General features: G+C 42.7%; 1 protein-coding gene across 1 annotated transcript; it reads left to right on the forward strand.

The window, feature by feature from the left end:
• Positions 1-4,565: 4,565 nt before the first annotated feature.
• Positions 4,566-6,907, forward strand: LOC108942023 (normal mucosa of esophagus-specific gene 1 protein-like). The gene is made up of 5 exons (XM_029253770.1): positions 4,566-4,733; positions 5,462-5,513; positions 5,647-5,735; positions 6,112-6,172; positions 6,459-6,907. Exons 1-5 carry the CDS (start codon positions 4,612-4,614, stop codon positions 6,525-6,527), a joined length of 393 nt encoding a protein of 130 aa, XP_029109603.1. The 5' UTR covers positions 4,566-4,611; the 3' UTR covers positions 6,528-6,907.
• The last annotated feature ends 8,540 nt before the right edge of the window (positions 6,908-15,447 follow it).

Below are 15,447 nucleotides of genomic sequence, written 5' to 3' on the forward strand. Positions count from 1 at the left end.
ATAGCAACACAATAATAATAATAATAATAATAATAATAATAATAATAAGAAGAAGAAGAAGAATTGGCAGGACAAGCGGTTGTAGACGTTGGTTGGTTGGCAGATACATAATTATAGCAACACTATAATAATAATAATAATAATAATAATAATAATAATAATAGACACGGTGATACACACACCGGCTCGTCGTTTTCTGACTCATCATCATCATCATCAACAACAACAACAACAACAATAATAATAATAGAAATTGGCAGGACAAGCGGTTGTAGACGTTGGTTGGTTGGCAGATACATAACAGCAACACAATAATAATAATAATAATAATAATAAGTTAATAGACACGGTGATACATACACCGGCTCGTCGTTTTCTGGCTCATCATCCTCAACAACAATAACAACAACAACAATAATAATAATAATAATAATACACACACACACACATTTTCAATAATAATAATAATAATAATAATACACTATTACCTCTGTCACTAGGGGGCGTCGTGATCCGAGGGAATTCTTTGAACAGTGGCAGCTGGCCAGCCGCTTAATGTTTGTCTGTACTGTATGTTTTTGGAAAACTGAAGCAGGTTACTGGGATAAGTTAGAAGTGTCTACTGGTCAGTGGTGACTGAATCAGTTCACACAAAACCAACTTAAGTAGAGTCCACTAAGTAGAGGTGCTTAAAAAGACAGGATGTGCAGTTATTTTCCCCCAAATCTTATTTCTTTATTGAATTCGTTGTGAGAGTCACCTCACCTTGTAATGAAACTGTAAAAAGCAGCCTCCCCTCAACTGCACTACATTTGTTTACCTGATACTTTTCTCCAAAGCAACAATAGTCTACTTACAGTTACTCACCTAATGATACAGCTGGGTAATGTTACTGGAACAATACAGGGTGAGTACCTTGCTCAGAGGTGAGATTTGAACCTGCAGCCTTTGGGTCAGAAGCTCTGAGCATAATGCTACTAGCTGTCCCAACTACCACCTTACAGTGCTATTTAAGCTGACAATATTTCCCTTTTAATACAGCTGAGTAATTTTTACTGGAACAGTTCAAGTAAGTTTACGTTAGTTCATTTAGCAGATGCTTTTCTCCAAAGCGAATTACAATGAATACTATGTATAGTGTTATCAGCCCACACACCTTAGTCACCAAGGTGACTTACACTGCTAGATACACTACTTACACTGGGTCACTCATCCATACATCAGAGGAACACACTCTCTCTGTCACTCACACACTACGGGTGAACCTGAACTGTATGTCTTTGGACTGTGGGAGGAAACCAGAGCACCCAGAGTAAACTCACATAGACACAGGAGAACATGGAAACTCCACACAGACGGAGCGGGAATTGTACCCACATCCTCTCGCACCACCCAGGCGGTGGTGGTATAAGACAGGAGCGCTGTGCCACTGTGCAGCCCCCTGTACTGAAAAATGAGATGGGATTCAACCAGCGCACCCACCGATGCCGGCAGTCAAGTCACCTTTACTGTGAAGAGTAGCACCAGCTCCTCTCTGTTAGCTGACTCCTGTGGATTCCACCGCAGCGCTGGTGGCCTTTCAGCTCCTGTTATAAAATGCACTTTTATTCTGACTTACACTTTGCTTTGGAGAAAAGCATCTGCTAAATGAATATTGAAAAGGTAATTCACATAAATTTAGGAGAGGCCAATCTGAAAAATTCAATAAACAGCTAATCTTTCAGTTTGGGAGAGAGAACCATGGAGGAGTTGGCTAGCAGCTCACTTTGGCATGAAAATAATTCATGGCCTCAGATTAAGCGCAACTTTTATACAGCGTATGTGTTATGCAGTCATATCATGAGTCTCTAATTCAGCTGATGCCTTTATTCACAGCAACTTGTGATTGTTTACTGATTAATACAGCAGGGTATTTACCCTGGGGTAATTCAAGGTAATTGCATTTTTCAAGGGTATTATAACTATAGCAGTGGAGAAGAATGAACTGGAACCAACAACCTTGACCCTTAACCACTACGCCGCCTACAGGCCGGCTGTCACACTGCTACGGATTGCTGAACACTGTTTTAATACCTTCCAGCGCGGTGTTGACCGGTTCTCTGTGCAGTATGACAAATGATCGCTTTCTGTTGATCAGTAACACGTTACTTTATACCTGGAAGTCCGTTCATCTCTCCAGTCATCGCTTAGTCGCGGTCAATGAAAGTTTGGTGGGAGAAGCGGTTGGTGACAACGGGATGGAACAGACATCCCTCGATACATTCGCGGGTTAGATTCTGTAAACATTACTATGGAGTGCTGCATTAAATTTAAAAAAATTACTCACTACAAATTTTATCAAGCTCACACACATGCACACAGGGTGAGGCTGCTTGTCCCGAGTGGGGTTGCGGTGAGCCGGAGCCTAACCCAGCAACACAGAGCGTGGGGCTGGAGGGGGAGGGGACGCACCCAGGACAGGACGCCAGTCCATCACAAGGCACCCCCAAGTGGAACTTGAACCCCAGACTTCCCTGAGAGCAGGACCCAGCCAAGCCCGCTGCACCACCGCACCCCCCAATATTTTGTCAAACTGCATCTTAAAATTACTGAAGGTAAAATATGTCCACAAACTGCTGTTCAGTCACATGTGCACATTAATTGATGTGGAACGGGTGAAGCTCCTCATGTTTTGCTGCGCTCTCTGCTTTATCGTCGGACTTGGGTCTCCATAATAACAAGACGCCGTTTCTTAGCGACCGTCTAACTATCGGCTGCATTCTGGCAGGAACTGCGCGCAGTTGTACTGACGCCTGTCGGTCCAGCCGCTAAGCGCAGGACACGTTCGCTAGAAAGGGGGTTTTTAGAAGGCAAAGTGAACAAAATTGCAGTCTTCTGGAAAAAATATAAAACTGAAAAGCTTGTCTTTGAAAATCCATAAGCGGGATTTAATTGGCCCTACTTGATTCATTAGTTAACAGGCCAGCTGGTAGCGTACTGGGTGGCGCTGCTGCTCTTACACCCACAGGTTGTAGGTTTGAGCCACACCTCCAGCTGCAAAGTACTTACCCCCAATTACTTCACTACAAATTACCCTGCTGTGTAAATGAGTAAATAATTGTGAAGCACCTGAATTGCCTTGGAGAAAAGCAGCAGCTAAATTAATAAATGTAATTAATGAACCTTAACATACCCATCACTTGTGACGGTCAGCAAGGGCAGTTAACAGAAGGATGTATTTATGTTTTTGGAGCTCAGCTTATTGAATATTGTTCAACTGCCCGTTTCCCTCCACCTGCATCCTGCAGTCAGAGTAGTGCTCACCTATGATACAGTTATACTAATTTTAACTTGGATATTTAATCAATATGGGGGCGCGGCAGCGCATGGGTTGGACCGGGTTCTGCTCTCCAGTGGGCTTGGGGTTCAAGTCCTGCTTGGGGTACCTTGCGATGGACTGGTGTCCTGTCCTGGGTGTGTCCCCTCCCCCTCTGGCCTTATGCCGTGTGTTCCTGGGTTAGGCTCCGGCTCCCCGTGAAAGGTGGACAAGTGGTTCGGACAGTGTGTGTATTTAATCAATGTTGACTACTCTGAGCATGTGTTTCTAATATATTCCTAATGCTGGCAACTTTTTTGGTCCATTGTTAATGACTCACCAAGTCGAATTTTAGCAATATATGTGTGTTCCTTCATTTATTTCCCTATTGCGATCCGATCAAAATAGTAGAAGTTATGAATGCGGACACTTTCACACAATGTACTGGGGGGGGGTCGGCGCAGCTTTATTCTATCGAATTATAACGGTAACCGTGGGCATCTTAATTGTTATATTTTACAGACAGGGAACAATAGACACCAGCAAACAGTTATGCTGCATTTATGTCACCTCCTCCAGTCTTGTAACTATGTACAATGATATACACCTAGAGTAGAGTAAACAGGTAGTGGACAAAGAGGTTACGCTAATAATAATAATAATAATAATAATATGGCCGTGTGTTCCTGCAAAGAGTGGGGGTGCGGTGGCGCAGCGGGTTGGACCGCAGTCCTGCTCTCCGGTGGGTCTGGGGTTCGAGTCCCGCTTGGGGTGCCTTGCGGTGGACTGGCGTCCCGTCCTGGGTGTGTCCCCTTCCCCCTCCGGCCTTACGCCCTGTGTTGCCGGGTAGGCTCCGGTTCCCCGTGACCCCGTAAGGGACAAGCGGTTCTGAAAATGTGTGTGTGTGTGTGTGTGTGTGTGTGTGTGTGTGTGTGTGTGTGTGTGTGTGTGTGTGTGTGTGTGTGTGTGTGTGTGTGTGTGTGTGTGTGTGTGTTCCTGCAAAGGTTCGAATCTAGGTCAGAGTGTGCGGACTTTGCATGTTCTCGCCACATCTGTGTGAGTTTCCCTAAGGTGCTCCGGTTTCCTCCCACAGTCCAAAGACATGCGGTTCTGGTGAAGTGACGATGTTAAATTGCTCGGGGTTTGTGATTGGGTGTATGGCTACCCTGTGATGGACTGAAGTCCAGTCCAGAGTGTAACCCCCCCCCCCCAAATCCATCAGTTATAAACACGCACACAAGGGGGCGTTTCTCGCAGTCTTGAAAGCGGAGTGCTACTGCTGTTGACTTCTTTGTGTGGTGAAGTGGGTGTGACACATGATCGGAAGCTTGTCCACGTGCCCAGGACATCGTGCTCCTCCCCCCCTGCTTATGATACATCGAACGGGGAGGAAGAGTAGACCGGAGGACCTTCAGAACCATTTCAGCTTCCATCCAAGGTAAGGAGGAAAAGAGCAGCACAGAATTTACTAACCCACTCCTGAAAGTCGTAATCTTTTGGCCGAATATGTCTTGTAATCTCAGTGTGTGCAACATAAAAGATATTTAATATTAATATTCCAGTTGCAACATTTGATCATATTTTACAAAGCGCTAAAGAACTTTGTGTAATACAGTCAGTTGGGCTTTGTGCTTTCCAGTTTCCGCAGATTGCTGATCATTATAGTGGTATTATTTTATTTACACTACAATACTTGGAGATGTCAGAATATCAGACAGTCCACTCAAAACTCCATGACATAAATGTGAAATCAGAGTGGAGTTGTCATTATTCCTAGGAAAGTGTGAGCTCTTCAGGTATCAGTTTTTAAATATATATGTGTGATATTACATACATGTTGGTCTATATTATCAGATTATCATTTCATATTGTTTCAGGTTCCTCTTGGGACAGCTAGTAGTGTAGCGGTTATAGTTATAGCCTTTGGACCCAAAGGTTGTAGGTTTGAATATCACCACCCTAAATTTCTTCAGTAAAATTATCCAGCTGTATAAAAGGGTAAGTAATTATAATCTTGTAACTGTAATAATTGTAACCTTAACATTGTAAGTTGCTTTGGAGAAAAGCATCAGCTAAATAAAAAAAAATGTGAATGTATATTAGGCTGCTGTGTACATATGTTTTTTAAGAGAAAGTGGGATTTATTTCATGGCATTTTTTTTTCAGATTTAGAAGAAAAATGAGCGGCTTTTTTCAGTTGCTGAGAAAGAAGAAAGAAGTGAGTATCAGAACTGTCTGTCTGGGATGGGGTCTTCGAAAGGCCTCTTTACATCATGTTAATGTACTGTAAATATTTTTGCTATTTCCCTTTCAGTGTGAGCTATTAATCATATTAACCCCTTGTGTCCCAGCTCATCCCTCTGATAGGGTTTGTGGGCATCGCGGCCGCTGGAGCTGTCTCTGCCTCCATTTATTTCTTGCTGACGAAACCCGATGTGATGTAAGCATTACCATGACCCCTCCCCCCTTATGTTTTTATTATCTGTTTTTCATTTACATTTACACTTATTCATTTATCAGATGCTTTTCTCCAAAGCGACATACAGTTTTCCTTGCCATTACTGTACTTTTTCATCTGGCTCTAGAATACATGGTGCAGAACCTCTGGAGTCTGAAATGGTGCTTTCGTGCAGCTCTTCTGATGATGGTGTGTTTACATAGTTTAGCAGTGGAGACTTTTTTCCATCCAATATTCATTAGCTTATCAGTTTCTGTCAGGAGGAAGGAGACGGAGGGTTTACATGATCCAGTGTAATTAGATAAAGACGCTCATCTCTCCTACGTTGGATATGAAAGAATATTCTCTGTCCCTGTAGCCTGAACAAGACCACAAACCCGGAGCCCTGGGAGAACCTGGATCCATCAAAGCCCCAGAAGGTATTTTTTTTGCAATAATTTCCTTTCAAACGCTGAAGTGTGTCTTTAGCGCTGTTGTTCCGGAGCAGTACTGATGTTCCGTTTTGGGTCAAGCTGGTAAGATGGACAAGCACGTGCTGGAGCCAAACTGTACAAAGCGAGAATCTTTCTCTCTCGCTCAGACTCAAAGGGCAGGATGTCGGCCATAATCAGATTATTCTGCTTCTCGCTGAACGTTAAAAGCCTTCGAATGGAACATTCCAGGAAGTACAACAAATTTTTAATTTTTTTCTGTCCTGCTGCACAGCTTCTTACTGTTAACCAGCATTGGAAGCCGGTGGAGGAGCTCCAGATGGTGAAGAATATGACCAAATGAGCCTTCCTCCCTCCCTCCCTCCCTCCCTCCCCATGAACCCTTTCCCTGAGTTTTCTGGGACCCCACATCCCTGTTCTGCTGCACACCCCCATTAGTCTAACGGAATCACTTCTGCACAGACTGGGCTCTCAAACTCTCAGTGTGCGGAAATGCTTCTGCTGCGCTGGTGGGGTCTGAGCACGTGCTCTTCCGCCATGTGAGCTTTCTGGGATGGGGTGGAATTGTTTGCAAACTCGTCCTAAAGAGCATCCTGGGAGCAGTGGGTCTCGAGTTATGATGGCAACTGTTCTGCACAGTTGAAGCAGTTCATTGAGTCGGTGAACACATTGGTGCGGGAAAAAATGTAAATGAATAAATAAATAAATCCTTGTTCTGAGAAACCCATGCATTCCGTTAATCTTTTCGTGCATAAGTTCTGCAGCTGCATTATGGGACAGCAGCTAGTTTAGCAACTGAGAGCCGGGACTGCAAGGTTGCAGGTTCTGGCCCCATTCTGTGCTCCTGCCATAGTACGGTGAATATTCGAAACTGCTGTAGAAAAATACCTAACTGTATGATTGGGTCTAATTTTGTAAGGTCAAAAAGATGAATATTGGGAATAGAGGAAAAAATATCACTCACTCTCTCTGGTTTTGTCAACCGTTCATCCCGGTCAGGAGCGCAGTGGTCTGAAGCCTATCCTGGAATCACTAGGTGCAAGGGTGGGGGGAAGACCCTTGACGGTACGCCAGTCCATCACAGGGTAGCCACACATGCCCACGTTCATCACACAGAGAGGAAACCAGAGGAAAAAAGCATTTCATGGAATATTTCTAGGTTCATTCATGCACAGCTCATTAGGATGTCAGTTTGAAACAACTACACAGGGCCAGGGGTTAAATTCTTAGCTAAACGGTTACATCTTCTCCGGGGTTTGGTTTGTCCTTCTCGCTCAAGTGCTCACGCTGCTGTTTCTTCCAAGCTTTTCCAAATTTCCTGCAGAGCCAGTGTTTCTGTGGCATTTCTGGATAAATCAGCATGACAACAGGCCTAAGCAATAAGGTACTCCTCATACTGTTCTGGGATGGAATTGAATTACTCTTTATTATTACTTTGCGAACATATGGGTTCTGTTTCTGAACTTGCAGGCGGCCTGTCTGCTTGCCCTCCATGGTGGTGCTTCCATAATTTCACTTTATGTATTTTAATTACATCTTTAATGGAGGGGGAACTGTCACGCCCCCGGGAACGAGCAAAGTGGCAACACCTGCATCCAATCAAGAAGACCAGGGATAAAAGAGGCTCCGCGGCCAGATTCTTGAAATCGCCCTAGTGGTCTTGTGGTTTTAGTATTGGTGCCTTGCCTGTTCTACAGGTCCTGGTCCTGGTTTTGACCATTGCGTGTTCCTTTTGACCTCTGAGTTTGGATTACCTGCCTTGTCATGTTCGCCCCTGGAAAGACCCACTCTTGTTCCTGACCCTGATCTTGCCTTGTCCCTTGAACCTGAGTCGTGAGAATAAAGACCAACCTGCAATTGGGTCCACAACTCGCCAGTCTTGGTTCCTTGTGTTTGACAGGAACTCATAATGTGCACTTTTATATCCAAAAACTGTGACACCTGAAAGGAAGGCCCTCAGGCATTTTATTTATGTTATTTATTGTTATTTATTTTTTCTCTTTATACAGACATCCCTCTTTCTAGGTAAATTTGATTTATGTAAATCTGGGTTTCCGTAAAAAAAATTCCCAGCATACACATTATGTACGGGTAGCACTTTCATTTTACGCAAAACATCTGAAATACGTTAAGTGCAAGTCGGCGTAGCCAGACAAGGCAGGAAGCTGCATCTTCCCAGTTCCCACGTGCTTTGAGTTGTGAACTCATCTCCTGTTGTTAGTGTAGTGCTTTTTTCCTGTATTTTTGATCATTATTCACAATGCCTGGTGGTAAACGTGCACTTGAAGAAAAACGAGAACCGTCTCGCAAGTGTACAGCAATCGATTTGGAGATGATGATGAAAATAATAAGGACGTAAGAAGGTGGACAAAGATTATCGTCTACAGTACAAGAACGAAGTTTAGCCGTATCGACTGTGAATTCGATGGTGAAGGATGCCGAACGTATAAAGGAGCATGCGAAAGGAACAGCTAGTGTGAAAACAACAATAATAACGAAGAAACGTCAAGAGTCGATAACCAAGATGGAAAAATTATTGATGTTAATTATTGATGTTATTATGTTGAACGGTGGGAGAAGAGGGGGAATCCGACATACGTAACTGTTGACTTACGTAAGGGGTTCATGAATGGTCTGTTTGCATAAGTCGAGGGGTGTCTGCATGTCTCTGTTGTAAGGGGCAAAGTGCAAAACTTTGCTAAGCAACAAAAAGTAACTTTAATGAAAGCATTTATCGTCAACAGTAGACTGTGTTTAATTTTCTTTTATTTCTGGTAAGTGATCTCCCAGCATACAGTAAAACCAACAAAGTAGAATGAACACTGGGGGTTTATACAGTGCTGCTTAAAAGTATGTGAACTCTATAGGGACGATCATTATTCTTGTGTAAAATATTAAACATATAAAATCTAAATGCTAAATCTTAAACTTATAAAACAAATACATGATTATATTTATATTCCTGATTCTATTACCTGCTTAGTTTAACCAATACTTATTTTTGCACCTGCACGGCTTACCTGTTTCTACTACAGACATGATTTCCTCTAAAGCAACATCTGGAATTGGTCATTACACACCTGTTGTGTCCGAGTAAAAATGGTTAAATAACCATTTTGTGTTAAAACTAAGGGACACAAGGGCTTCATGTACTTTGCAGCAGCGCTGTATTGTCTCTGGCAGCTCCACTCTGTTAATTGAACTCTGACAGAGTTGTGTCGTTCTCGGTCAGGTAGTCCTGGACAATACTGAACTATGGTGAATATGGTTAATTTTACATAGCAGAATCTTCTAGTCTTCAGCGACAGTTCTGTACATGTCCGGTCTTTTTCAACACACCTCGATGCAGTTATGATTCCGAGGCCGATTACACCGATAAGGCATTCCAAGATATGAGATACTGCAAAACATTTTCAGAGCATTCAGCACTGAAATAACACTGTCATTCTGTCCAAGAAAATGACATTAACCCTAACCACTTTTCACTATGTTCAGTTAAAGTTGGAAAAAGTATAAAGACATTTTAGAGCTATTTTAAGCAAATCAGAAATGTGTTCTCAGAGTTTAAATGCAATTTATCCGGCTGGCATAAACGTTGAAAGATTTATGAAGAGCGCAACAATTCCCTATATAGTCACTTAACTGGATGCAGATTGTCGTTAGAGGATAATATTGACTTTAATAAAATGGTTTCATTGGAGCTCTTATTTATATGGAGATAGCTGAGATGCAGAAACCAGCTTGAAAAATAACAGAAGAAAATCGCAAATGTGAAAGTGCAGCAGTGTATACATTTAAACAAGCAAATGGTTCCTGGGAAAAACTTGATAACAGCTAAAAACCAATTACCATCTCCAGTGAATTAGATAGTCAGTGACATGTGATCCTAGGGGCTCCAACGGGGTAAAAGCAGCCTTATGTTTGACCAGTGCGCTGTCTAATGAGCCAAAAACAATCTGACGTCACCCCTTTCCACACAGATGTTGCTTTACCCCTGTTGATGACTTGAGTACAATGTGTATTTCAGCTTTTCAATCACCGATGCTTAAAACTGCAGTAGGAGGGATCAAAACGGCAGGAGGAAAAAAATTCCAGAGACATGTTATGTGTTGCGTAATAATTTATGATAACAAATAAAGTTGCATCCGTTTGCACTCTGAGGTGTCCATCAGCAGCTCAGAATTACAATATTAGAAATTAAATATAATATCATTTGTAGTATTGTAATTCGTGTGTGAGTGACACAGAGAGAGTGTGTTTCACCGATGTATAGATGAGTGACCCATTAAGTAGTGTATCTAGCAGTGTAAGTCACTGCGGTGAATAAGGTGTGTGGGCTGGTAACACTACATAGACTTCATGGGAAGTCACTTTGGAGAAAAGCATCTGCTAAATAAATAAAATTTAAAATGTAAAAGAAGTAAAATTTAAATATAAAGGCATAGAAATGGTTAGACCTTAATTGTGATGTCTGTATTATGTAAATGTGGATTTATGATGACAGCATGACTGTCATTTCTGCTGCAAGATCTTTTAAAATGTCTATTTATGCGTGTAGCAGTGAGGTCAAAGTTCATACCTGCTCTCACTGCATGGTGTGTGTGCGTGTGTGTATCATATGATTAAGCTTCATTGGCCTGACCACATACAGGAAGCCAAACACACACTTGGCTTTTATCTCCACGTTACACTCCTCTGAGATTGCTGCTGTGGCGCCCAAACCCTTTATCTGAGCAAATTTAACCGAGAGCAGCAAGTGGAACACAAAACCGGTCAATGTCACTAGTTTATTCCCTTGGGTGTGACCCTTTAGGTGAAAAATTCATGAATGATTAACATCCGAGCCCTCCTAGAACTCAGATGGGGAATTTCACATTGTGAAAAAAATTCTCATTTCCTGGACAGAGGGTTAAAAATTGTTTCAATGTAAAGAATGTCCTGTGTTTTTTTTTATTTGTAGAATGCATGACAGTGTCATTTTATTTAGGTTTATTTAGGCACCATTGGCTGAAGTGAAGTCCCCCTCAGGTGAGGCTTGGGCCAAATGACCCTGAAGGCAAACCCTTTAGTATGGCCTCTCAATGTCCACTGATCAACTCCTGCTCCCTGCCTATACAGGTGGTCTCCGATTTACGATGGGGTTACCTTCTGCAAAAGCCAACATAAGTTGAAAATATCGTAAGTCCAAAATGCATTTGATACACCTAAAACAGACCTCTGCGTGACAGACCGGGAGATGCGGATCGCTGCCGCTGCCCAGCATTGCAAGAGAGTATCGCACCGCATATCGCTTGCCTGGGAAGAAATCAAAATTTGAAGTACAATTTTTATTGAATGTCTACTGCCAGCTCACCATCATAAAGTTGAAAGAATCATTAGTTGAACCATTGTAAATCAGGGACCACCTGTAGTTAATCACACATAGTTTCAGAACCACTTGTCCCATACGGGGTCACGGGGAACCAGAGCCTACCCGGTAACACAGGGCGTAAGGCCGGAGGGGGAGGGGACACACCCAGGACAGGACGCCAGTCCGTCGCAAGTCACCCCAAGCGGGACTCGAACCCCAGACCCACTGGAGAGCAGGACCGTGGTCTAACCCACTGCGCCACTGCACCCCCATAATTAATCACATAGCACCATATTACCGTTTTATATATGACCCTGATTGTCAATTTGTGAACAGGTTACAGGTCTTTATGGAGCCAGAGGTGTCCTGGCATTTCATTACTCACAGCGAAGGGAAAGGGTTTCTCGAAACATTTAACTTCTTAGGCTTTGCGAGTTTCTTCGAGCTTCCAAACTGCCTAGTGAATACATGTCATAACACTCAGCAAAGAAATGAAAGGTGAATATATTTTTTTGATGCTTTTCTCCAAAGCGACTTACAATTATTTACCCATTTATACAGCTGGGTAATTTTTACTGGAGCAAAACCAGGATAAGTACCTTCCTTGAGACTATCACAGCTGTGATTTGAATCTGCAACATTTGGCTCCACAGCCAGCAGCTCTAACCACTTCACTAGCAGCTGTCCCCTTTTGATGATAATCTTTTATAGACATATAGTTTATAAATAATATCATTTACGAGTACAGGCAGTCCCAGGGTTATGAACGTCCAACTTACGGACCACCTGTACTTACGAACAGCCCCCTGTAAAGCCTACTATATTAAAAACTCGAGTTACATGCAATGGTTTGTAATAACAGATGGGTGCTACTTTGTGACTCGCATCAAAAAATTGCGCGTCTACAGCGGTTCGTTGGCTTGTGGACGGGGCGCGTAAGCCCAAGGTAGGACAAAGACTTCCTTCCTTTCAGTCGGACTGTCACGCCCACAACCTCGCTAGAGAATGTCTACACCTGCCTGAAATCAGAGCAGTGGGGTATATAGAAGCCACACCTGCATGCCCCGGTTGCGGAATCACATTTTAGAAGCCCGGCTCTCCAGCGCTCTTAAGTGAACCCACGGCAACCTACCCGTCCTTCCAAGTCCCTCGTTCTCCTAAATCCCTCGTCCCCACTCCTGACGTCCACAGCTCCCAACACTTGCATCACTTCCTCGACCACGACTCCGGATTTGCCCAAAGACCTACGTTTGTGCATCGACCAACCCGCGCCTGCCCCTGACCACGAATCTCACCTGCTCGCTTGTGTACCGACAATAAAGATCCCATGATTGGGTCCACACACCTACCTCAGTCTCCTGCCCGCTCAGTATGACACAGACCACGTTCCTCTTAACAGTGTCTCGTGTGTTACTGTATTTGGCTTTAATATACAAAAAAAAATTCTAGCCAAATGCAGTAACACACACGAAAATGATCACAAGTGAAACCAAAGTGGAAATAATAAAGCGATCGGAAAAAGGTGAAATGCCAACAAACATTGGAAAAATGAACATTAAAGTTTCTTCTTTTGTATCTACACACCCACATTTTCAGAACCACTTGTCCCATATGGGGTTGCAGGGAGCCAGAGCCTAACCCAGCAACACAGGGCGTAAGGGGAGGGGACACACCCAGGCCAGGACGCCAGTCCATCGCAAGGCACCCCAAGTGGGACTCGAACCCCAGACCCACCCAAGAGCAGGACTGTGGTCCAACCCACTGCGCCACCACTATCTACACACACTGTCTCTCTATTATGAATACTGTAGTAACATTATCATTACATCATTACATTGTATTACTATTAGTACTGTACTATTATGTCAAAGATTGTCACATTCTGAGCTGTGATGGATGTGCTGGCAGCAAAGGTTCAACAAGATGTTGGCAAAAATACCATCGATAAAATTGTGAGTCTTCTTGCTGCTGAGCCTGTTTAAATGCATTTCACATTATTTCACTAAATAACATTTTCTGTTCGAACCAGGTTGGGTTCCGGGAAAGGCCTACCGGTATCCATGTTCTGTCATTAACTACTAACATCTGTTTGTTTTATCAAAGAAGTCTCACAAACACATGTAACTGACTTTTGGAAGTAATCATATTTATTGCAGTTTTCAAAAAACATTTCTGTAATCTGTTTATTGACCATTCAGTAACTTAACATTTCCATTTTGCTGATTAGCTTGTATTGCGAAACCCGGAGGAGTGAACCACTGGGTGTATTTCTATGTGGGAGGTCTTGGGCACAACCAACTCGACAAGGGTGTTTTACTGTGTAACACGGTGAATGTTTTTGTACATTGTAAAATAAGGATATTGATAACAAACAAAACAATATTTTGTATGTTTCATGTCTTATATTTATTTTGTTGGGTGTTATTTTGGTGAGCATGTATTTTGGAGCACAGCAGGTTTGCTCTGTGGTGGGTTGGGGGTTCAAGTCCTGCTGGGGGTGCCTTGTGGTGGAGCGGCATCCCGTCCTGGGTGTGTCCCCTCCCCCTCCAGCCTTGCGCCCTGTGTTGCCAGGTTAGGCTCCGGATCGCCATGACCCCACTTTGGACAAGCAGTTTCATACTGTGTGTGTGTGTGTGTGAGAAAGATGTCTTTCGGATTTAGTTTTGGCGAGAGCGTTATGTTGGAGCCAGAGGGATGGGGTTACAGCTATAAGATGCTGTATTAGGCCTCTACTTGAGAAAGAAAGAGAAAACAAAAAGGAATAGAGCTGTGTTTTGCTGTTGGTGCAGGGGTTTAAGCCCCATGGCTCACGTGCAACACTGTCTTTTGTAAATCATTGTTTAATTTTTCCAGAGTTTATTTTTGTAATTGGCTTGGGTTAAAGCATTTTGTTATTAGTGAATGTCATCTTTAAGCAAAGAAGATGAAGTATTTTTGGTCCTACCAGGCCTGTTCTCCACTTCTGCCTCCATCTGCCATCCATACCCTCACAAAGATGTTTTAGTGTATCTAGAATGTTTAATTTTTTTTTTTTTTTTTAATGCATAGAAAGGTACACAATACACCAAGACAAACATTTGATTAACTGACATCAGATACCACTATACCTAACTGTTCTGACTTACATACAAATTCAAGTTAAAAGACAGACTCAGGAATGGAACTCATTTGTAATCCAGGGACTGTCTGTACCAATAAAAACCAAAAACTAAATTTTGCTCATTTGCACACCTAAAGTAACACTAAAAATATTCAGTTTTATAGACAAAACTTAATAACCAAAAAAGTAAAATACCCAGAGTGATTAATGACAATGAAAACTTGTGGGCAGTCAAACATGTTTATTTCAAGGTCAACAAGCACCATTATTCACACATTCAGCGAGAGTAAATTTCCATAGTTTACAAATGTGTTGAACCACGAGTAAACACACATCCATCCATCCATCCATCCAACTTCTGACGGCATCATTACTATGCCTGACACGCTTCCACAAATGCTTTTATTTGCAAATTAAAACATCTGTAACACTGCAGAGAAGCTTTGCACAGGTCAAATCATCAATGAGCATATTAATCTGAGAAAAACATCAGGTGCTGCATTAATCCTGCGCCACCGTTGTTTCTTGGTGAAATGAAAAAGAAATATTAGTAAAACACTTTTGAAACAGTGTGGATATAAACTGGAAAAACATAACTCAGAAGGAAGGAAAAAAAAAAAAAGTTGAAATGTAGCATTCACTTTATTAGCACATTAATGAAAGGAACTGAAAGATAAAAATTTCCACGCCTCCACGGGCAGCTGCTTCAAACCATGTTGACCCAGCAACAGGCTTCATCACGAGCACCGAGTGAAGGCCAGTTCTAACTCTAAAAGTCTCAAGAAACATTGCGGGAGCTGCCGATCAGCTCCG

The sequence above is a fragment of the Scleropages formosus genome, chromosome 7, assembly GCF_900964775.1.
Source record: "Scleropages formosus chromosome 7, fSclFor1.1, whole genome shotgun sequence".
NCBI classification, from domain to species: domain Eukaryota; kingdom Metazoa; phylum Chordata; class Actinopteri; order Osteoglossiformes; family Osteoglossidae; genus Scleropages; species Scleropages formosus.